General features: G+C 34.0%; 4 protein-coding genes and 1 long non-coding RNA gene across 12 annotated transcripts in view; 4 read left to right on the top strand and 1 right to left on the bottom strand.

Moving 5' to 3' along the window:
* LOC131000296 (single-stranded DNA-binding protein, mitochondrial-like) overlaps positions 1-22,941 on the top strand; it is a 130,013-nt gene that overhangs the window by 88,536 nt on the left and 18,536 nt on the right. The window lies entirely within an intron of this gene.
* On the top strand, positions 5-1,923 carry LOC131000291 (double-stranded RNA-binding protein 1-like). 2 transcript variants are annotated; one of them, XM_057926125.1, is made up of 6 exons: positions 5-215; positions 345-398; positions 899-1,122; positions 1,217-1,415; positions 1,497-1,592; positions 1,662-1,923. In XM_057926125.1, exons 1-6 carry the CDS (start codon positions 5-7, stop codon positions 1,811-1,813), a joined length of 936 nt encoding a protein of 311 aa, XP_057782108.1. In that variant the 3' UTR covers positions 1,814-1,923. The 2 variants fall into 2 exon arrangements, with proteins under 2 accessions (XP_057782108.1, XP_057782109.1); XM_057926126.1 differs by lacking the exon at positions 345-398.
* LOC131000301 (uncharacterized) lies at positions 8,070-15,144 on the bottom strand. The gene is made up of 4 exons (XR_009093705.1): positions 14,651-15,144; positions 14,467-14,562; positions 12,722-14,381; positions 8,070-8,459 (listed from the first exon to the last, which is right to left on the bottom strand). It is a non-coding gene; the product is annotated as an uncharacterized LOC131000301 (long non-coding RNA).
* Positions 8,466-11,453, top strand: LOC131000285 (uncharacterized). 2 transcript variants are annotated; one of them, XM_057926116.1, is made up of 11 exons: positions 8,466-8,767; positions 8,848-8,932; positions 9,016-9,140; positions 9,214-9,298; positions 9,380-9,506; positions 9,596-9,753; positions 9,861-10,266; positions 10,350-10,460; positions 10,543-10,614; positions 10,701-10,934; positions 11,020-11,453. In XM_057926116.1, the coding sequence occupies exons 1-11, from the start codon at positions 8,539-8,541 to the stop codon at positions 11,206-11,208; spliced, it is 1,821 nt and encodes a 606-aa protein (XP_057782099.1). In that variant the 5' UTR covers positions 8,466-8,538; the 3' UTR covers positions 11,209-11,453. The 2 variants fall into 2 exon arrangements, with proteins under 2 accessions (XP_057782099.1, XP_057782098.1); XM_057926115.1 differs by having other exon boundaries at positions 9,572-9,753.
* On the top strand, positions 13,720-22,588 carry LOC131000279 (uncharacterized). 6 transcript variants are annotated; one of them, XM_057926101.1, is made up of 7 exons: positions 13,720-13,850; positions 13,990-14,063; positions 16,089-16,277; positions 17,029-17,467; positions 17,553-18,478; positions 18,559-19,782; positions 20,885-22,588. In XM_057926101.1, the coding sequence occupies exons 2-7, from the start codon at positions 14,000-14,002 to the stop codon at positions 22,540-22,542; spliced, it is 4,500 nt and encodes a 1,499-aa protein (XP_057782084.1). In that variant the 5' UTR covers positions 13,720-13,850; positions 13,990-13,999; the 3' UTR covers positions 22,543-22,588. The 6 variants fall into 6 exon arrangements, with proteins under 6 accessions (XP_057782084.1, XP_057782088.1, XP_057782085.1 ...); XM_057926102.1 differs by having other exon boundaries at positions 13,744-13,855; XM_057926105.1 differs by lacking the exon at positions 16,089-16,277.

Genomic DNA, 22,941 nt, shown 5'->3' with positions numbered 1-22,941 from the left:
AACAATGTACAAGTCGAAGCTGCAAGAGCTGTGCCAGAAACAGAAATTGGGGATGCCCAAATACACATGCATCCGAGATGGTGCTGATCACTGCCCTCAGTTTAAGGCCTCCGTCGTCGTCGCCGGCGCCGCCTTCCACAGCCCCTCCGCCGCCAACTCCTCCAAACAAGCCTATAATCAAGTCGCTCAGCTTGCCTTCTCCCATTTCACTTCTCGTATCTCTCCTCTCTCTTGCTTTTCATTCTCTGCTTTTATAATAATAATGCATCTCTTCGTTCTACTGCGTTATTGTGTGATTTATTTTTATTTCATCAGTTTTTCAATTTTCCTATCCATTTTTCCAGAAAAAAATGTTGGTAAGAAAGAAGTTGAGAGCTCCAAATCGTCTGTCGATCACAGTGAGAATTTCGTGCTCTTTTTTCATTTTTTTTTTTTTTATCAACTCTTAATATCTTGAAAATTGAAATAATTGAGCTGCTTTAAATTTTGTTGAGCTAAAGAAAATGCTTTCTAGGGAAAATGATCATAATATGGTAAAAACACACACTCACATACTCATGCATGTCTCACTCACATAAAATTGCAATTCACATCTTCAAAACATCGTATCTTAATTGGCTTTTGTGTGTGTGTGTGTGTGTTTTATTTTACCATGAAGATGTAAGTAAACAATTTTCTGCTATGCACAGTTGCTGCATGAGAATTCAGAGTATGATCAAATTTCAGAGAATTAAGAGTGTGATCAAATTTCACACATTAAATTAAACACTTGTCTTTGTGTTGCAAACAGCAATTTACCAATATCCAATCCAAATCTGATTTTGGGCTTATGTTTTGCATAACACATTGTACTAACCAATATCCAATCCAAATCTCACTCACTCACTCACTGTGGCAGATTTGCATCAAGCATTCAAGAACAAACTTAGGATGTATGCTCAAAGAAAGGATCTCAAACAACCAGAATACAAGACTGAGAAAGAGGGGGATTGCTTCAAGGCCACAGTTTCCATTGCTGAAGAGTCGTTCACGAGCAACGAACTCTGCGCTTCTGCAGAGGAGGCACAGAATTCTGCTGCAGCCACTGCTCTGCTAGCCTTATTAACTGATGCATTTCATGAGGTATATATATCAAAAAAAATATACTACTATATATAAAAAAATATGATAGCTAGCATGATCTTGTAACTCATTTTGATCCTTCTTAATTATGAAGAATTACAAGGCCCTCCTCCACAAAGTGGGGACAGAGGAAGGATTCATCCCTCCCGTATACAAAACGATTAGCCACGGCTGCGACTCATTCTCCAGCACAGTTGAAGTCGAAGGAGAGGTTTTCGAAGGGGCTGCAGCTCAGTCCCAGAAACTAGCAGAGCTGAGTGCTGCTAAGGCTGCGTACACCGCCTTGATTGAGCGTAAAATTAACTTAAAATTCACCCTTTCTTCACCAAGCCATTCCTTTATGCAAATCATGATTAGCATGAATGAATTTTCAGGTAAGCTGTTCGAGCCCCGTGATGAGGCTCTCGAAGTTGCACGTCGTTTTGAGTCATGCGACATTTCCTATCCTCAGCAAAAACATGAGAGCATTGGTAATTAAATTACTTGGTGCATTGTTCTTGTCTTTGGTAATATAGTATATGAGAGAATGTGGTGTGCAGGTGAAAGTGAGATGAAGAGTAGTTACCTGCTGTGCAACAGAGTTCGAGTGTTTACGTGCATGCCAAACGTGGCCTTGCCGGAGGGCACGCTTGTGCTGCCCATCAGCGAGGATCGCTGGGCCATGGTGGCCTTGGAATTCCCCAACCGATGATCTTCTTCATCGAACTCTACTTCGTTTTCTACTATGCATACTCAAGTTCAGCTACTTTCTATGTAATGGATCTTCTATTTCGAATGTTTTATACTTTTATATTGTGCTCCTCCTATGTGCATCTTTACCAATCTTCGCAAATTTGAATGTTGAACTTAATTCTCAAGAGTGAAAACAATGAATTTATTCTTTTTAATATATTAGACTGAGATTAGCACACACAAATCTTATTAGTCCTATGTGACATCACATAATTATCATATTTCAAAATATTATAGGGGTATATAATAGGTCAATCTATACATTTTCACTTAGTAAAAAAGAAATAGTTACCAGCATAAAAAACTAGAAATACTAACTTTTTTTTAGTGTAAACGTACCATTATGCCCTTAATGATTATATATGTATAAAAAGAAAACTAAAAAAACGCCCTCAATCCCTGCAGGCTGCAGCCACCCTCCCCTCCAACCCTAGTCTCCCGCCGCCTTCCCCTTCCCTTTCGGCGCATGGGCCGTCGTCTCCCCCTTCCCCCTCTACACATACGCCCGTTGTCGATGCTGCTCTTAGGTTTGGTACACTGTTGGCAGACATACTGTTGCGCTCTCAGGTTTTGTACGCTATACGTTGTCGCGGTGACATCCGCCTCTTTCTCTCCTAATTTTTGCGTTGTTGCCATCCCCTGCATTGTGTTGTCCCAATGTCCTCAATCTCTACTAGCCTTTCTTTCCTTGCCATTCTCTCTCTCTTAATTCTCGATTTTTTGGCGAGAATCGAGTTGTAGCCGTGTCTTCATCACCACTGCAGACTAATTATTACAATTTTTTGCAAAAAAATGTGAACATTGTTACATAATTTTTTGCAAAAGTGTATAATGAAAAACGTATAAGAGTTCAAAATGGAGTACAATATTACACACTTTTCGGGACTAAAAAGTTTGTAACAGTGTATCCTAGTAAGAAATACACTAATAAAAAGTGTTCAAGATACACTGTTACACAATATAAAGACTATTTTAATCATAAATATTATTATTTTGACGATTTTATGTGTGTGACTATTAATTTTTTATTTATTATGATTTTGGCTAAAACGAGGTGCCGTCTCATTCTTAATTTTCACATAAAAATTCTCACTATATTTTAATCCTATATTGAATAGCTAAAATATGCTTAAAAATTAAAACAAGTAATGTTGTTATTATAGGTATAATAAAAATTTGTAAGAATACACACTTTTATTATAGACTTATAGTAGTAGATAAATAGATGAGTAAAATTTTGAAGTAGCCAAAATGAAGCATAAAACACAATTTATGGCCACACATTGAAAAAACACAAATTTTGGCCATTTTTATAGCTTTGGGACGTTTTTGCCCTTAATTGGGCGGACTGGGTAGGGTCAGGAGCGCGGGTCGCGTGCCGGGTAGGATCAGGCACGCGGGTCGGGTTAGGCACTTATGGCACTATTAGTGCCATAAGTGCCAAGCTTGGCACTTATGGCACTAATAGTGCCATAAGTGCCATAAGTGCCAACAAAATTTTTTTTTTACTCCCCCTGCCCTGTCTACCCCCCAGACCCCCGACCCCACCCACCCCCAAGCCAAAAAATTTTACTTTATTATTTTATTTTATGGCACTTATGACACTAATAGTGCCATAAGTGCCAACGAAATATTTTTTTTACTCCCCCTGCCCTGTCTACCCCCCAGACCCCCGACCCCACCCACCCCCAAGCCAAAAAAAATTACTTTATTATTTTATTTTATGGCACTTATGGCACTAATAGTGCCATAAGTGTCAACGAAAATTCAAAATAAAATAAAGTAAAATGGTCTTTTTAGCACTTATGGCACTAATAGTGCCATAAGTGCCAAACATGCAGAACAAATATAGAAACAACAGCATCATCTAAACCCTAAATGGAATATTTAAACCCTAAATGGATAATCTAAACCCTAAATGGAACATCTAAACCCTAAATGGATAATCTAAACCCTAAATGGAATATCTAAATCCTAGGGGAAGTGTTTAAAAAGTTCCTTTTGACTTGGGGGTGGGTGGGGGGGTAGGGTCGGGGGTCAGGGGGTAGGCAGGGCAGTGGGAGTAAAAAAAAATTATTGGCATGGGGTGGGTGGTGGGGGGATGGGTGGGTGGGGGGTGGGTGGGGTTGGGGGTCTGGGGGTAGACAAGGCAGGGGAAGTAAAAAAAAAAAAATTTGGCTTGGGGGTGGGTGGTGGGGGGGGGTGGGTGGGGTCGGGGGTCTGGGGGGTAGACAAGGCAGGGGAAGTAAAAAAAAAAAAATTGGCTTGGGGGTGGGTGGGTGGGTGGGGGGTGTGTGGGGTCGGGGGTCTGGGGGGTAGACAAGGCAGGGGAAGTAAAAAAAAAAAAAAAAAAATTTGGCTTGGGGGTGGGTGGTTGGGGGGGTGGGTGGGGTCGGGGGTCTGGGGTCTGGGGGGTAGACAAGGCAGGGGAAGTAAAAAAAAAAATTTTTTTTTTTGGCTTGGAGGTGGGTGGGTGGGTGGGGTTGGGGGTCTGGGGGGTAGACAAGCAGGGGAAGTAAAAAAAAAAATTTTTTTTTGGCTTGGGGTGGGTGGGTGGGGAGGGGGGTGGGGTCGGGGGTCTGGGGTCTGGGGGGTAGACAAGACAGGGGAAATAAAAAAAAAAATTTTTTTTTTTGGCTTGGGGGTGGGTGGGGTCGGGGGTCTGGGGGTAGACAAGCAGGGGAAGTAAAAAATTTTTTTTTTTTTGGCTTGGGGTGGGTGGTAGGGGGGGTGGGTGAGTGGGTGGGGGGGGTGGGTGGGGTCGGGGGTCTGGGGGTAGACAAGGCAGAGGAAGTAAAATTTTTTTTTTTTTTTGGCTTGGGGGTGGTTGGTGGGGGGGGGTGGGTGGGTGGGTGGTGGGTGGGGTCGGGGGTAGGGGGTAGACAAGCAGGGGAAGTAAAAAAAAAAATTTTTTTTTTTGGCTTGGGGGGGTGGGTGGGTGGGGGGGTGGGTGGGGTCGGGGGTATGAGGGTAGACAAGGCATGAGTTAATCCCTAAATTTGGATCCGGGTCAAAGAAAGTTATTGGATCTATTGGGTTAAAGGGTAAATTAGGTAGAGCACATAAAAGATGGCCATATATTGATATTTTAAATTTTGTGGACAAAATTTAAGTTTCAATCACCAATAGGGCCATCCGGCCCTATTGTTTCTAAATTTTAAAAGAGTAAAATTTTGAAGTAGCCAAAATGAAGCATAAAACACAATTTATGGCCACACATTGAAAAAACACAAATTTTGGCCATTTTTATAGCTTTGGGACGTTTTTGCCCTTAATTGGGCGAACTGGGTAGGGTCAGGAGCGCGGGTCGCGTGCCGGGTAGGATCAGGCACGCAGGTCGAGTTAGGCACTTATGGCACTATTAGTGCCATAAGTGCCAACGAAATTTTTTTTTTACTCCCCCTGCCCTGTCTACCCCTAGACCCCCGACCCCACCCACCCCACCCACCCCCAAGCCAAAAAATTTTACTTTATTATTTTATTTTATGGCACTAATAGTGCCATAAGTGCCAACGAAATTTTTTTTTTACTCCCCCTGCCCTGTCTACCCCCCAGACCCCCGACCCCACCCACCCCCAAGCCAAAAAATTTTACTTTATTATTTTATTTTATGGCACTTATGGCACTAATAGTGCCATAAGTGCCAACGAATTTTTTTTTTACTCCCCCTGCCCTGTCTACCCCCCAGACCCCCGACCCCACCCACCCCCAAGCCAAAAAATTTTACTTTATTATTTTATTTTATGGCACTTATAGTGCCATAAGTGCCAACGAAAATCCAAAATAAAATAAAGTAAAATGGTCTTTTTAGCACTTATGGGGGTGGGTGGTGGGGGGGGTGGGTGGGGTCGGGGGGTAGACAAGGCAGGGGAAGTAAAAAAAAAAATTTGGCTTGGGGGTGGGTGGGTGGGTGGGTGGGGTCGGGGGTCTGGGGGGGTAGACAAGGCGGGGAAAGTAAAAAAAAAAAAAAAATTTGCTTGGGGGTGGGTGGTGGGGGTGGGGTGGGTGGGGTCGGGGGTCTGGGGGTAGACAAGGCAGAGGAAGTAAAAAAAAAATTTTTTTTTTTTGGCTTGGGGGTGGGTGGTGGGGGGGTGGGTGGGTAGGTCGGGGTGGGTGGGGTCGGGGGTCTGGGGGTAGACAAGGCAGGGGAAGTAAAAAAAAATTTTTTTTTTTTTGGCTTGGGGGTGGGTAGGTGGGGGGTGGGTGGGGTCGGGGGTCTGGGGGGTAGACAAGGCAGGGAAAGTAAAAAAAAAAAATTTTTTTTTTGGCTTGGGGGTGTGTGGGGTCGGGGGTCTGGGGGGTAGACAAGCAGGGGAAGTAAAAAAAAAAATTTTTTTTTTTGGCTTGGGGTGGGTGGGGGGTGGGTGGGGTCGGGGTCTGGGGGGTAGACAAGGCATGGGTTAATCCCTAAATCTGGATCCGGGTCAAATGAAGTTGTTGGATCTATTGGGTTAAAGGGTAAATTAGGTAGAGCACATAAATGGCTAAATATTGATGTTTTAAATTTTGTGGACAAAATTTAAGTTTCAATCACCAATAGGGTCATCCGGCCCTATTGTTTCTAAAATTTATATAATTTCGCCTACAAAAAATTATATAATTTATTTCTATATTATTTAATTCACACACATATATAACTTTTTTTTTTGAGAATCATATATTATCATCATACACATGGATTCTAATGAAGTCCAACTTAAAGTGAGAAAACGTTGAAAAAGAAAATCTATACTAATATAAAAGCAGAGTTTTCTGCAGCAGCCATTTCCCGCCAATCAGCCCAGCCTTTAGCCCAATGGATTTTGCTTGATTATCGTGCACTGGATTAAGAGAGGGTCTGCATTTTGGCTCCAACATCAGCACGATTTTGAATTTGAAATTTGGAGCCCAAATTTCAGCAGCCATTTCCCGCCAATCAGCCCAATGGATTTTGCTTGATTATCGTGCACTGGATTAAGAGAGGGTCTGCATTTTGGCTCCAACATCAGCACGATTTTGAATTTGAAATTTGGAGCCCAAATTTCTTTTCAGCCAACTGTTTTCGAAATTCTATAAATACCACTTCATTATCTTCTAATTCTTCACACTTAACTTCTGGGATTTAACATTTGTAATATTTCTCATCCTTCTTTTTTCCAAAAAAATTATCTGATTTCGCACTTGCAATATTCTTTTGTCTTCTTCGAAAATTTCTATATGTTTCCTTTTGAATCATTTCTCTAATTGCTGCAGAGAGCCTTTCCATGGAAAGAGTTATTCCACTTATAAGTGGCAATGAGATGATTTATCTGATTTCGTACTTTAAAGATTCTCTTGTCTTCTTCAAAAATCTTCAAAAATTTCTATTTGTTTCATTTTTAATCATTTCTCAATATTGCTGCAGAGAGCCTTTCCATGGAAAGAGCTATTCCACTGATAAGTGGCAGTGAGAATGATGAATATTCTTTATGCTGATTTTTCAAACTTCACTGCATTTCGAAAAATTCTTTTTGTTGTCTATTTGAAAACTTTTTGTTTGATTTTCTATAATGAATATTCTGTATGCTCATTTTTCTATCTTTACTACTTTTCAAAAATTTCTTTTTCTTTGTCTACTTGAAAACTTTTTGTTTGCTTTTTCAAAAAGATGTTTGTTTGGAAATGGCTAAGCTATTCTGCAATGACAAAGTTGAATACATGATCATTTGTACAAAAATAAAGTACTTTGCGTTATTGCAGAAAGAATTTTCATAAAGTGATATGTAATCATTTTTTCCATGTTAGAATGTTTATATGCTAAGATATAATTTTTCGTATCACATTTTTAAGGAACCAAAAAAGGATCTAATATTTGTTTAATTTTTTTAAATGATTTTAGAAAAAAGTTGAAGATGGCTCCCCTGTACACCAATATTGATGCACTGGTGACAAATAAAACAACTCAAGCCATAAAAGTGCGCTGTGTGCGAGTGTACAATAGATACGTTGCTGGCTCAAAGTCCGAAATAATTCGAATTGAGTGTGTTGTGCATGATGAACAGGTTTTTGTAGTGTGTGTGTGTAATTGTATTTGGTATCAGATAATTTATTACAAAATAGTATTATATTAAAAAAAACTATGAAAGATATATGCATGTTCATTTATAAAAATATTGTTCAAACTGTTATATTTGAGTGTGTTGTGCATGATGAACAGGTTTTTGTAGTGTGTGTGTGTAATTGTATTTGGTATCAGATAATTTATTACAAAATAGTATTATATTAAAAAAAACTATGAAAGATATATGCATGTTCATTTATAAAAATATTGTCCAAACTGTTATATTTGAATGTGTTGTGCATGATGAACATGTTTTTGTAGTGTGTGTGTAATTTTGTTAATTTATTACAAAATAGTATTATATTAAAAAAAATTATGTAAGATATATGCCTGTTCATTTTTATGCAAATACCCACCTGCTTACCAATAAATACTAATATGCTTACCAATACTTCCCTGCAAATACTTCCCTTCATTTAAAAAAAAAAACTTTTTTCGTATGTCTATGAAAATACTTCCCTGCTTACCAATAAAATATGCAGTACAGTGTTGTCCTTTACCTGAATCAGTGCAAATCAGTGCATTCCTGTTGCATAACAATTCACATGTTAATATATTTGTAGGGAACACGGATACAATTGAGTGTGCCAAACAAACTAACCAAAATGTTTGGAAACAAACTTAAAGAAGGTTTGGTTTATCAAATAATGAATTTCATGGTCAAGAGAAATGGTACGAAGTGGAAGGTGACAGATCATGTGCATCGTCTTGAACTCACGCCAAAAACCATGATTTCGGAAGTATTTCCAAAGTGTTTTCCAAACTATAAGTTCTCATTCAAATCATTTGAGGATATTTCTTCAATTCAGACTACTGATTCAGTAGGAATGTTTGGTATGTGTTTTATTTTTTTGGTATTTGTGGGTTTATTGGTACTACAATGTGCAGTTTGGTAACCTTGGATTATTTTGTAGATGTTATTGGAGTGATAGCAGGGAAAGGGTTTGTGAAGAATGACTCCGAGTCAAAAATGGTTGAATTAAAGTTGGAGGATCAAAAGTATATGTTAATCTTTATTTAAGTTTTCACAGTATAATCATTATGTAGGTTTTTTGTTATTATAATATGATTTTATTTAACAGCCACAATCAAATCTACTGCACTCTATGGGAGGACTATGTTGATATGTTCCTCAATCAAGCTGATGCTGCAGACACAAGGGTTCAGATTATTATTATTCAGCTTTGTCGCCCTAACTTTTATCGTGGTATGAATTTTGTTTGATTTTTTCAGGTTGTATGTTGTGGATAATATTAATAGCTAACTTTGATTGTATGTAGGTGAGATGCGAGCATGCACATCTTACAATGCTTCTCAGATTTTTCTAAATTCTGATATTCCCGAAATAGAAGATTTTAGGAAGCAGTAAGTGTTTCATGATTGTGTAGTGTTGATATGCATTTTATAATTGTTGTTTTTCTTTAGTAATGTGTTGTTTATGTGTAGGATCATTGGGAATCAGTCATTTTCAGCCAGGCTTGAATTATCATTTGAAAAAAGTGTTGTTCAAACTGATGATTTCTTCAATGGAAACATAGTTGTTAAAACGCTCGATGATATTTTCACAGTTGAGGTAATGCATTTAATAGCTAAGAAGAGTAAATTTAGGAAAGATTATGTGTTTTAACAAAAGAACAGTTTCTTTGTTATGATTTTTGGCAGGATGGGGAGCATTGGATCTGTGCCAAAATAGACAATGTTGACTGTTATGCACAATGGTGTTATAACGCTTGCAGAAAATGCACAAGAAAAGTGGAAAAGAAAACTGGAAGATTTTATTGTGGTAACTGTGACAAATATGATGGAGTAGTTAATAAGAGGTTAAGTATATTAAATGCCATTAGTATTTAATTTATTCAATATGATTTAATAGGATGTATTGTACAAGTTTATTAAATTTTTCATATGTGATTTATATCTATTATAGGTATCAACTGATTTTGAATGTGGTTGATTGTACCAATAATGCTTCTTTATTGGTGTGGGATAAGGAGGCTGTGGCCTTGGTTGGGAAAAAAGCTGTGCAAATATCAATGAATGACAAAGAGGCAGCTGATGCCAAGATTGTTCCAAAGGAGATTGATGTAGCTTTGAATGAACGAGTTGTTATGTTTAAGATACAGATGAGATCAGAAGCATCTTTTGTGGAGGATAAGCCATACACAGTTACTAAAGTTTGCACTGACCAACTGGTCATTAATCATTTCTGGAAAGAGAACGATGTTTGTGGGCTTTCTGCGACCCTGGAGGATTTGTCTGACAAAGGTTATTTAGAGCAGTGTGAGTCTTTATCTCAAATTTCAGATATAACAATGGCTGGAGACCTTGGAAAGGTATTGTGTACTTGTGTATTTAAATTGTTGTGTTTCTTACAATTGGTTTAGTCACTGAAACCTAATTTCATTTACTTAAATAGGATTATGGAGATGGGAAAAGCACCCCCATGACTGTTTCACTTGCAGAGTCGCATGTTTTATCAAAGATTTCCCAAATTACAGATATATCAGCTGCTGAAGAGCTTGGGAAGGTATTGTATACTTGTGTATATTAATTGTTGTGTTTTTTACAATTGGTTTAGACATTGAAATGTATTTCATTTCCTTAAATAGGATTATGGAGATGGGTTGAGCACCCCCATGAATGTTTCACTTGCTGAGGTTTCAATGTCAGCTTTCGGGAAGGTATTGCATGATTTATGCATATCAGTATTTGTACTTTTTAATTAGTGTTTAGTTACTTTAAAATTATTTATTGTTTACTGAAATAGGATGGTGATGGGATGATCACCCCAAAGGGTGAAACATTAACCCAGAGTGCTGCATCATTGAAGATTATTAAGGAACCTAATTGCCATGAATTAGTGAAGAGGAAGCTGCTAACTAAGGCTGATATTTGTGGGATGTCTGCATCTGCAGAGAATTTGTTTGACAAAGGTTACTTGGAAGATTGTGAGTCCTTATCACATAACACTGATGTTTCAATGGCTACAGTTTTTGGGAAGGTATTGTATGATTTATGAATATTAATATTTGTACTTTAAATTAGTGTTTAGTTACTTTAACATTTTTTATTGTTTACTGAAATAGGATTGTGAAGATGGGATGATCACCCCAAAGAAGGTTACACAGACTGGGAGTGATGCATCATCGAAGATTATTAAGGAACCTAAGTGCCATGAATCTGTGAAGAGGAAGCTGTTGGATGATTTCACAAATGAAGAAAATGATAGGAAGAAGAAGGCGAGAGCTGTGAAAGTGAAGATTGAAAAGAATTGACGAAGCAAATCCTTTTGTTTTTTGAACTGATCTGTCTAAGGTTCTAAGTAGGAATGGTCATCTTAACTGTTATTTCTATTACAAACTCTATGTTGCAGTACTTTTGTTATGTTAGTTTTGGTTTGATTGCAAATATTGATGCTTACTTGAGTAAGCATCATATAATTTGCAGTCAATAGATTTAGATGACCTTATGTATGAATCTAGCAGTTTGTGTTGGTAGTAATTATTTTGTTTAATCTGCATGACCTTATGTATGAATTTGCCAGTTTGTGTTGGTAGTAACTATTTAATTTTATCTGGTAAATGTGATTTAGTTTTAAATGTTATTTCTATACATTTATAATCATGTTTAACCAGCATCATTAACTAAAGTACATAATTTGCTAAGAATTATAATATTGTATATATGCTATAATTATTTCAGTTTTATGTTACAGGCCTATGAACTTAACTAAATATTAACTTATACTAATTTACTTTACTGGTGTAAGTCAAAGTTAATAATTTGTACTATATCTATTTACTGTGGTTTAATAGATAGAAAGTACAATCCTATATGAGTTACATATTCAATTTACATCAAATTTCTCTTGACCATGAATCTTATTTTCCAAAGTATTAATTACAGCTTTTATATATTTGAAAGTTTGATATTTAATGCACCTATAGATTTATTTTTTAATTATGAGATTTGAAGTTTGGATTGTATTCGATTTTTTTTATTATTACAAGTTTCATATTTAATGTACATATTTTTTAACAGAGACAATATTTTACATGCAGAGATACTATAATTAATGCAGATATTGTATTTTAAATATTTATGTTATCAAACTGATGTTATAATGTATTAACGTTGAGTTGCTGAATTGAAATTTTATTGAGAAAAAGAAAAACGAAAGTAACAAAGAAAATAATGTATTATATCATGAGTTATTACATAAATAGATAGTAACAGGGAATTAAAAACATCTATTCAGTAATTTCTTAACTCATTTCAAGTTTTTGAAAATAAATATATCATTAAAAATATTTTCAATTCAAGTTATTAAGAAGTCTTATATCTAATATAGGATATCATATAAAAAATATGATCTTTTTTTTTCAAATACAGAAATTATAATCTTATATGAATTACCTCTTCAGTTTATATTAATTTAATGTAAACTGAATTTGTTTTTTTGAAGTGTGAATTTAATTACTATTTCTTGTGTATTTGAAGCTGATATCATATGATTTAATGCAGAAGTAGTTTTATTTTTTCGTTAAATGTCATTCAGTGTCTATGTTTAATATTTATGTTATCAAACATAAACAAATGACCGCCGGGCAGGTCTACTCCATTAAATTTGAAAAAAAAATCACATAATTGACCACCAGGCAGGGCTACTCCATTAAATTTGAAAAAAATAATCACATAATTGACCACCAGGCAGGCCATCTCCGTGATCACCAGGCAGATCACACTCCATTCAAAGTCTAACATAATTTACAAGTAAGGTGATGTTACCTTATGCATAGTAGCCACAATATTTCATAAGGATTTTGTATGGTGTTTTGATCTTGGAGCCACAACATCAGTATATGACCTGTATTTTTAAGCATATAAATCAGTAAAATAGGAGATAGAGATATTTATGGGTAGATCATAAGTATATGGGCTGTACTTTCAACACAGTAAACTTTTCATAAATTTAAAGATATCTATGGTTTAAGATACTAATGAACTCAAAATTGAGAAATATGAAAGTGAGGATTCAATGAACTCAATACTAATGAAACTTTACATAAAGTTAAAATTTCTGTATTATGAAAGTGAGAATTCAATGAACTCAATATTGAAAAATATAAAAAGGAACCCAAAATTCCCAAAATGTCACATAAGATATATAAATTTAGTTTTATGAATATAATATTAAAATTTATAAAATTCTATTATGTATATATATGTGAGTATAAGTCTGATCTGGGTTTTAAAAAGCCCGAGGCGCATGAGGCGCAAACATGCCTCGGAGCCTAGGCGCAGGGCTTTAAGCGCAGGCGCGGGCTTTTCGTAGGCGAGGCGCAGTAAAGCCTAAAAAATTCTAATATATTTACCTAAGGTAAGTGACGAACTGACTTCTAGAATTTAGATAATGGGTAATTCACTAATTTGTATATAAATTAATATTTAATAGATTAGTTCATATAGTACTAGAATATCCTAATATTTTAGAATAAATGAGCTGTATACCTCCTGCACACCACACTAATTTGCCTCACTCTTAATTAATAATATTTTATTAGAATAGTGGAATATCCTAATATTTTAGAATAAATGATATACAGCTGTATACCTCCTGCACACCACACTAATTTGCCTCACACTTAATTAATAATATTTTATTAATTAAGCCCACACTCCATGCGCCTCGCTTAGGAAAAAAGTTAGCATGTGTTGTTATTTCCTAGGAACTGTGAGGAGGTATTATCTGTACTGTCTTGACATTTGAATACTTGCAGGTTAATAACCACTGGATATTAGCTAATTAACTTTTATATAAATAAGTTTTGTAATAAAGGCTCATTTTTTCTCATCTGCAGATTCACTTACAGTGCTCATATTAGCAAATCTCAGAAGCTTATATTACTCAAGAACAGTAAAGTTGAAGTTTCTTTACTTTTAACCATTTTTGTTGTGAAAGTGATTATATTATTCTTCACCTTTTTTTTATACGAGTTTTTTTATTGAGGAATTTTTTTTATAAATTTTTACTAATTTTTTCACATATTTTACAGGTGATTCTAAATGAGAAAGCTAACAAAATCGTTGAAGATTACTGGCGTCAGATCAAATGCAGAAAATTCTACTGGTATTTATTATATTTCTATCTTTGTGAATAATGTATGAAAATGAGTTCTTATCTTGATATTGGTTCTTCATTTTTGCTGTAGATCTTGAGTAGACAGTGAAGTTTTTATCTGCATAATAAACTTCAGTAGATCTTCACGTTTCTGTTTTTTGCTCTCCATTATTTTTTACATTTCTGTAAGAAAATCACATAAGTTTGAGTATTAGTAAGGAATGTCTTAGATAAAGTGAAAAATATACAACAAAGAAATTAAGTACACAGGAGGTAAGATACTTATCTTTTTTTGGCGGATTTTTGTACATGAAAATTGTGCTTAAACTGTTTGGAAGGACATTTAGTTAGTAAGTATCGAATTTCTGGTAATACAATTTATTGATGAATATATTGAGCTATAAATTACTACCTCTTTGGCCTTCTTATAAAGCCATTCCATAGGTAATTGTTCCTTCCTGTAGATCGAACTGGGGGCTCTGAAATTTTTAAATCAGCGTCTTCAAATCTGAAAAGGATTCGTGTTTTGGTGTTAGTTAATTTTGAAACTTTAGTGTAAGTCTAAAGTAAGGGTTAAGAAATCTCGGTATTTGTACCTTTTTGCTCATACTCTTCGGATCTGAAAGGATTCGGCGTTTCTGGTTCTTGGCTTCACCAATTGTGCATGTAGTGTCGGTAGGCGTGGCTGCACTTGCGAGAGACTTTCAGATGTTGTGAGTTTTAGGCTCTGTATTTGTACACACTGAATAAGCGAGATTTCTAAGTTTTCGAAGGGATTTGGATCAAAAAATTGGTAGTTGTGTAGCTGTAATTGAAGTTTGTGGATGGTATTGTGGAATAGTTTTCAGATTTGGATGTGGAGAAGGATGGGATATGCGGGGTATGGAATTAGGGTAAGAATTTAGAGAGAAGACTCTAGAATTCTAGAGTGAAGCGGCGCCTCCTAACCTTTAGAATGAAGGTGGACTTGAAACCCTAGAAATGAAGTTCTCTCTATTTATATTATTGTATCTTTATGGCATAATAAATTTAGTTGTTGTGGTAGTTGGCAGCCATATAAGATAATTATAATTTATAGTTTTTTGTGGTAATAAGAATGATAGGATATTAGATTGTAGTGGGTTCGACAATAATAAGCCTGATGGGCTTCATATATGAAAAATCATGGCGTTAATTTATTTAATTCATGTCCAAAATTATTATTTTTAGTTTGGGTCATTTGTTTGGATTATCATCTTTTTTCTATTATATTGCTTCTATTTTTTGTTTGTTAAATAAGAAGGCCCGCATTAAGCGAGAGGCCTGCTCTTATATCATTGTTCCACTAAAAAATTTAATATCTCCTCCCCTGATATTATTTAGCTAGGTATTATTTATCTTAGTTTTATTTATCACCATTTATCTCAATTTATATATCAAACACTGTGTTCAAAATTATCATATTAATGTGAGTTGTTGATTCGTATGAAAATACGTGGATTATTGAATATTTTGCATTATTTGTTCAATTCCAATATACGTAACTATCTATTATGAACAACAACTTAATCAAAAATAGCAGAAGTATTATCATTTAAAAAATAATTAGAAACAACATAAGTATTGATACACATATATGAAACTATGTAATTTATATACAACAAAGTTAAACTGATAATTCAAATGTGACATTAAATTGAGTGTGTATATATATATATATATATATATATATATATATATATATATATATACACGCATATCAAACTATTATACTATAATTTTTTATACAGTATACTTATATGTATATTGTCCAATCACTATGAAAAACAAGTTTTAGTTAATTAGGGTTTATTATATTATTTTGTGTTTGTGTGTGTCTGTGAAAATGAATAACAGACTTTTTAATTTTAATAAATTTATGTCGAAAATTCTTGATATATTCAACTATTCTATATTATATTTTTATGCCAGATTTGCTAAAATATGTATACTTCAGTGTTAAATTTAAAGCGATTAACTTATAAAATTCTTATTTTGTGTTGTCATTATTTGTAGATGTTGAAAGGTCTATCTCTTCAAATGTTGTGGAGAATGTAGATAGTGTTGTTGATTTTGAAGACAATGGTTCGAAATTTATCATTATTGATAAATTTAAAAAGCAAAAGAGATCTTTTTGTGTATCTTCATCTCCAAGTGATAATTCCATTATTGATCGTCGCAAGAAGAAGAAAGTTGAAAGTCAAGGTGATTAGTTATTGTTTAGTAGTATAAATTTATAATGATGTTATCTATATATACATGTCAATTAATATTTAATTTTATAAGTGTTGTGTTGTTTACAAATGAATATATATATATATATATATATATATATATATATATATATATATATATATAAAGAACATATGTTTCCTATAATTTGTGAGTTTATATATATTTATCGATTAATTTTTTATATATGTTATGTTTCTATCATGTTTTATATATAGTTTACATTGTTTAGTAGTAATTCTTTAATGCCTCAAAAGTAATTTATATATATATATATATATATATATATATATATATGTGTGTGTGTGTGTGTGTGTGTGTGTGTGTTAAAATTTTAATTTATATTTATATTATGTTAGTTATTTTTGTGTAATACTATTGCAAGTCTTTGAAAGGATTCCAATTTTGCTTACTGTGAACATATTAAGCAAGTGTATTATATTTTTAGGTAATTCTTTATATTAAGGAGTACAACTTATGAAATTCAAATATGTTTACAATAAGTAAGTACATAGTTTTTTTAAAATATATGAATGATAGCATACATTGTATGAATAATTTAGTGAATGCTATTTGAGTAGAAGTTTTTTTACCGATTGGGTACTTATATTTTAGTTGCTTTTTGAAAATAAGTATGATAGTGCTTTGCATTTTCTTTTAACTTATTTTTGTACTTTCGAGTTATTTATATTGACAAATATATTTTGATTTTTTTTTTCTTCAGAATATTGGGATATTGGAGATGTTGTTCATGAATGTGAACATTGTTTTGCATTTTTTTGGTATGAAGAAAGATTGGCGAAGACTGTTAATTCTACAAAACCCAAATATTCATTGTGTTGCATGCATGGAAAAATTGAACTTCCAAAAGCTATGTGTCCGCCAAAAGTATTATATGATCTTATTTTTGGAAATAATGCCAAAAGTAAGCATTATCTCCAAAATATTAGATCTTATAATAATATGTTTGGATTCACATCAATGGGTGGTAAAATTGATCACTCGATAAATCAAGGCAATACCCCTCCGATTTTTCGATTGCATGGGCAAAACTATCATCTCATTGGTAGTTTGATGCCTATGGAAGGTTGTCCTCCAAAGTTTGCGCAGTTGTATATCTATGACACAGATAATGAAGTTCACAATAGAATACTTTCAGTGAGGTAATTTATTTCATTTGTGGTTTTTTTTTACAATATTTTATACATGTAATTACTTTATATTTATAGTATTTTAATATTGTTTCAGGGATGTTGGAAATTTTAATGAATTACATACTGAAATTGTGCGTGATTTGCAAGCAATGCTTGATGAACAAAATGTGTTGGCGAAGTCATTTAGGATGGCTAAGGATCGATTAAGGGATGCAATCCAGCCAGATGTGAAATTGAGATTGATTAGTGAAAGAGGGAAAGATGCTCGAACTTATAATTTGCCGTCTACGTCCGAAGTAGCTGCACTTATTGTTGGAGACATAGATGATTCAATGGGCAATAGAGATATTGTTATTGAGTTCAAGAGTGGAAAATTGAAACGAATTAATGAGCTTCATCCATCGTATCTTGCATTACAATATCCATTGTTGTTTCCATATGGAGAAGATGGGTATAAATGTGACATTCCATTTGCAAAGGGTGTTGAAGAAAGCAAATTTTCGCGGAAGAAAATAAGTGTGAAGGAATTTTTGGCCTATCGATTGCATGAAAGACGTGGAGAATTTTCTATATTGTTCTATTGTCGACGTTTGTTTCAGCAGTTTATTGTTGATAGTTACACTATGGTGGAAGCTGGTAGATTGAACTTTTTTCGTTATAATCAAAATAAATTGCGATGTGATATGTATAAAGGTTTAGCAGATGCTTTGATACGAGGTGAGAGGGATCCAGCTATGCAGGGAAAACGAGTGATTTTGCCGTCTTCTTTCATTGGTGGTGCACGATATATGATTCAAAATTACCAAGATGCTATGACTATTTGTAGTTGGGCTGGATATCCGGATTTGTTTATCACTTTTACTTGCAATCCAAAGTGGCCAGAGTTAGTTAGATATCTTGATGCTAAAGGTCTAAAGTCAGAGGATCGGCCCGATATAGTTTCCAGAGTTTTCAAAATAAAGTTAGACAATCTAATTCATAGTGTTCGCAATGATCGAGTATTCGGTGTGGTCCGAGCAGGTATTTATATAGATTATTTTCTTTATACATATATTTTCATGAATTCAATATATATTCTAAATTAAACTTTCTTTTCTTAGTTGTTTACACAATTGAATTCCAAAAACGAGGATTGCCACATGCGCATATTTTGCTATTTATGGCAAAAGAGGATAAACATCCTGATGCTGAAGATATAGATAAGATCATTTCAGCGGAAATTCCAGATCCAATAGATGATGCTCAATATTATGAAGCTGTTAAAGAATTCATGGTTCATGGTCCATGTGGTGCCCTCAGAATTTCATCGCCGTGTATGATGAATGGTCGTTGTACGAAGTATTTTCCAAAGAAATATGTTGATGCAACAACTGTTGATGATGACGGATATCCTGTATATAGAAGGCGGAATAATGGGCGCGTTATATTGAAGAATGGTATATCTTTGGACAATAGATATGTTGTGCCTCACAATCGTGGTTTGCTTTTGAAGTATGGTGCTCATATTAATGTAGAATGGTGTAATCAATCACGATCGATCAAGTATTTATTCAAGTATATTAATAAAGGCAATGATCGTGTTACTGCATCATTTTATAATTCAAGCGAAGAAGATGATGAAGGGAGGGGCATAGATGAGGTGAATCAGTATTATGATTGTAGATACATCTCACCATGTGAAGCTGCTTGGAGAGTATTTGGATTTGAAATCCAATACAAAAAACCTTCTGTGGAGAGATTGAGTTACCATTTACCTGGTGAGCATGCGGTTATATTTTCAGAGGCAGATCGGCTTGAAAATATTTTGAATAGGGAAACTATTCATGAAAGTATGTTCTTAGGTTGGTTTGAAGCAAACAAAATGTATGCAGAAGCTAAGGAGTTTACATATCCTGAATTTCCTACAAAATTTGTTTGGAAAATTACGGAAAATCATCGGAGATGGGAACCAAGGAAACAAGGAGTTTCTATAGGTAGATTGTATTATGTTCCACCAGGTTCGGGTGAATCATTTTACTTAAGATGTTTGTTGAATATTGTTCGAGGTGCGACTTCTTATGAGGATATTAGATGTGTAAATGGTGTACAATATTCAACATTTCGTGAGGCTTGCTATGCTTTGGGTTTGTTAGAAGATGATAAAGAATATATTGATGGGATTGTTGAAGCAAGTAATTGGGCTTCTGCTTCATCTTTGAGAAGGTTATTTGTGACGTTGCTTACTTCAAGTTCCATGAGTCGGCCTGAAAATGTGTGGAGCAGTACTTGGAATTTATTAGGCGATGATATCTTATATCAACAGAGATTGGTATTACGATATCCAGGTATGTTTTTATGATGCTTTGTTATTAGTTAAAGCACTCCTTTTGTGATAATAATGAGTAAATTTATATGAATATGTGAATGTATATACATTGAAAATATATGGTATGTTTTTATATTATATATTGAAAAATGACTTATAAAAGTGGAATAATTAAACTATTGATATATAATTTGATAGCATAAATAGAATTCCATATTTTAAAAATATTGAAACATAATTCAATCATTTAAAATTGATCTATAAGTGAACGCATTAATTAAAAATAGGGATATATATGGTGATTGTAAAAAATATATATTATAATATTTTATTATTTAGTAAGCTAAATAATATTTGTTGGTATCAAGTTTAGTATCATATGCAATTCATTTTTCATCAAGTATGTCTGCCTGTAATACTTCTATTTAAATATATGTATATATATTTGTTTGTATATATATATATATATATATATATATATATATATATATATATATGGGCGCGCTCCAGTGAGATCCCCTATTTTTCGTGAAACACTGAGGATAATGAATAAGACATATAATATTAATGAACAAGACGTATATCTAACGAACAAAATGTATACACTGATGAGAAATAAAATTTAAATAATTGGTAATGAATAAGACATATATACTGATCAACAAGGCAGTATATACTGATGAACAATGCAGTATAAACTGTTGAATAACAAAATTTAAAATTTTTTGGTTCCTCTAGGATTCGAAACCTGTGAAAAAAATTCTCCCTCCAGATACAATATCAGCCATAGGATTGATAAAATAAACGCACCAGATCGTGCTCTAGATCTCATTAAAATTAGGGGGTCTCATTGGCGCGACCCCCTATATATATATATATATATATATATATATATATATATATATATATATATATATATATTATTGGCAAGTGTGTAAAAATGTAGCGTAATTAAAGATATTTTTTGTGCAAATGTAGTGTACCGTCTGTTTAGGATAGGTTTCAAAAGTGTACTTTGATGAAAAATATTAAAATAATATGAATTATAAGTATATCTATTAAATGTAATTCTATATTATTTTGCAACTAATTCCTTTTATTTTGGAAATATTTTTGTGTAGATTTGAAGCTTACAGATATTGAAATTCAAAATTTTACATTGGTTGAAATTGAGAAGTTATTGGGTGAGCTTGGTAAGAGTTTGCGTGATTTTGAAACAATGCCATTTCCATCTTCGGAATTCTTGGATATGAGCAATGATAGGTTGATCTATGATGAGTTAGCATATGATCGTGAACAATTGGCTAAAGATCATCTTGAATATCTTGAGAAATTTACTGATGAGCAGCATGGAGTTTACAATACAATTATGACTTCAGTGGAATCTGAGTTTGGTGGTATATTTTTTGTGTATGGGTATGGAGGAACTGGAAAAACTTTTATATGGAAGTCATTGTCTGCTGCTATTCGTTCAAAGGGGGAAATTGTTTTGAATGTTGCATCAAGTGGAATTGCTTCATTGTTATTGCCAGGTGGAAGAACAGCGCATTCACGTTTCAAGATTCCTATTAGTATTAATGAGGATTCTATGTGTAATATAAAACCAGGAAGTCCGTTGGCAGAGCTAATTTTGATGGCAAAGCTTATTATATGGGATGAAGCTCCTATGGTGCACAAGTATTGTTTTGAAGCATTAGACAGAAGTATTCGTGATATAATGCGAGTTCGTGATGAATCAAGGTTAGATGTGCCATTTGGTGGTAAAACTGTTGTACTTGGTGGTGATTTTCGGCAAATATTACCTGTTATCCCTAAAGGTAATAGGCATGATATAGTTAATGCAACGATCAATTCATCTTACCTTTGGAACAGTTGCAAAGTGTTGAGGTTGACAAAGAATATGCGTTTACGACAAGTGTCTGAGAATATGGCCACTGAATTGGAAGAATTTTCGAGTTGGATAGCTGATGTTGGAGATGGATTAATTGGGAGTTGTGGTGATGGTGTTTCTGTGATTAGATTACCTGACGATATTGTGCTTAAGAGTAATGATGATCCGTTAAGAACTATCGTATCTAGCACATATCCGTTGTTCCATAGTGATAACTCTGATTTGTCTTACTTGGATAATAGGGCAATACTTGCTCCTACTTTAGATGTAGTTCATTCCATTAATGAATACATGATTAATTTCAGGGGTGGAGATGGTAAAATGTACTTTAGCTCAAACAGTTCTTGCAGATCTGATTCAGGTAGCAGCTTGATCAACGATATTCACACTCCTGAGTTTTTGAATAGTTTGAAGTGTTCTGGTTTACCAAATCATGAATTGTTCTTGAAAGTTGGGACTCCAGTAATGTTGTTGAGAAATATTGATCATCATAATGGGTTGTGTAATGGCACTCGACTTGTGATTACAAGGTTGGGTTCTCATATGTTGGAGGGAAAATTACTAAGTGGTCACAATGTTGGCCAATTAGTTTTGATCCCTAGGCTCAATATGATACCTTCTGATATAAGATTGCCTTTCAAATTTCAAAGACGACAATTTCCATTGGTTGTTTCATATGCAATGACCATTAATAAAAGTCAAGGACAATCATTGGCACATGTGGGCTTGTATTTGAAGAAACCTGTGTTCAGCCATGGTCAACTTTATGTTGCTATCTCAAGGGTCACCAGTCGACAAGGTTTGAAAATATTGGTATGTGGTGATAGTGATGAAGAATGTAATAGTACTGATAATGTAGTTTATAAAGAAGTTTTTCGAAATTTGTAATTTATATTTGACTACTTTGTTTAATGGAAGAGACCACGACTAGATTATGTTGTTTGTTGTAGTTTTTAAGATAATTTTATCATAATTATGCACCTAAATAAAAAAGTTCAATGGTATTATATATTTTCAAATAATTTTTATTCCAACTTAAGTATAGGTTACATTAATCTGCATCTCCTTATTTCATTGTCAAATTAGTATATTTATTAGCTTCATTATCGAAAGTATAATGGGCTGTTATTAGTTACTACATCATTAAATGTACCAAAAATTCATTAATCTTATTAATTGTTAGTATATGAAATTAGTATATCCCTTTGTATTGCGCATATGGCATCTCTTTATGAGGTGCATATTTATGTATTATTACTGTAAACATAATTTAAAAATATTTAAAAA

This window comes from Salvia miltiorrhiza, chromosome 8 (assembly GCF_028751815.1).
Source record: "Salvia miltiorrhiza cultivar Shanhuang (shh) chromosome 8, IMPLAD_Smil_shh, whole genome shotgun sequence".
NCBI classification, from domain to species: Eukaryota; Viridiplantae; Streptophyta; class Magnoliopsida; order Lamiales; family Lamiaceae; genus Salvia; species Salvia miltiorrhiza.
The sequence above is the reverse complement of the archived record's forward strand: the minus strand, read 5'-3'. Positions and strand labels throughout refer to the sequence as shown.

What these genes read in the sequence shown, in the direction of transcription:
- LOC131000291 (XM_057926125.1), top strand. Translation starts at nt 5, where the DNA reads ATGTACAAGTCGAAGCTGCAAGAGCTGTGCCAGAAACAGAAATTGGGG. An exon ending in CAAATCGTCTGTCGATCACA is followed by an intron (nt 399 to 898) that starts GTGAGAATTTCG and finishes TCACTGTGGCAG; the next exon opens with ATTTGCATCAAGCATTCAAG. An exon ending in TAACTGATGCATTTCATGAG is followed by an intron (nt 1,123 to 1,216) that starts GTATATATATCA and finishes TTAATTATGAAG; the next exon opens with AATTACAAGGCCCTCCTCCA.
- LOC131000285 (XM_057926115.1), top strand. Translation starts at nt 8,539, where the DNA reads ATGTTTGGAAACAAACTTAAAGAAGGTTTGGTTTATCAAATAATGAAT. An exon ending in TTAAAGTTGGAGGATCAAAA is followed by an intron (nt 8,933 to 9,015) that starts GTATATGTTAAT and finishes TTTATTTAACAG; the next exon opens with CCACAATCAAATCTACTGCA. An exon ending in GATGGAGTAGTTAATAAGAG is followed by an intron (nt 9,754 to 9,860) that starts GTTAAGTATATT and finishes TATCTATTATAG; the next exon opens with GTATCAACTGATTTTGAATG.
- LOC131000279 (XM_057926101.1), top strand. Translation starts at nt 14,000, where the DNA reads ATGAGAAAGCTAACAAAATCGTTGAAGATTACTGGCGTCAGATCAAAT. An exon ending in GAAGAAAGTTGAAAGTCAAG is followed by an intron (nt 16,278 to 17,028) that starts GTGATTAGTTAT and finishes TTTTTTCTTCAG; the next exon opens with AATATTGGGATATTGGAGAT. An exon ending in ATTCGGTGTGGTCCGAGCAG is followed by an intron (nt 18,479 to 18,558) that starts GTATTTATATAG and finishes TTCTTTTCTTAG; the next exon opens with TTGTTTACACAATTGAATTC.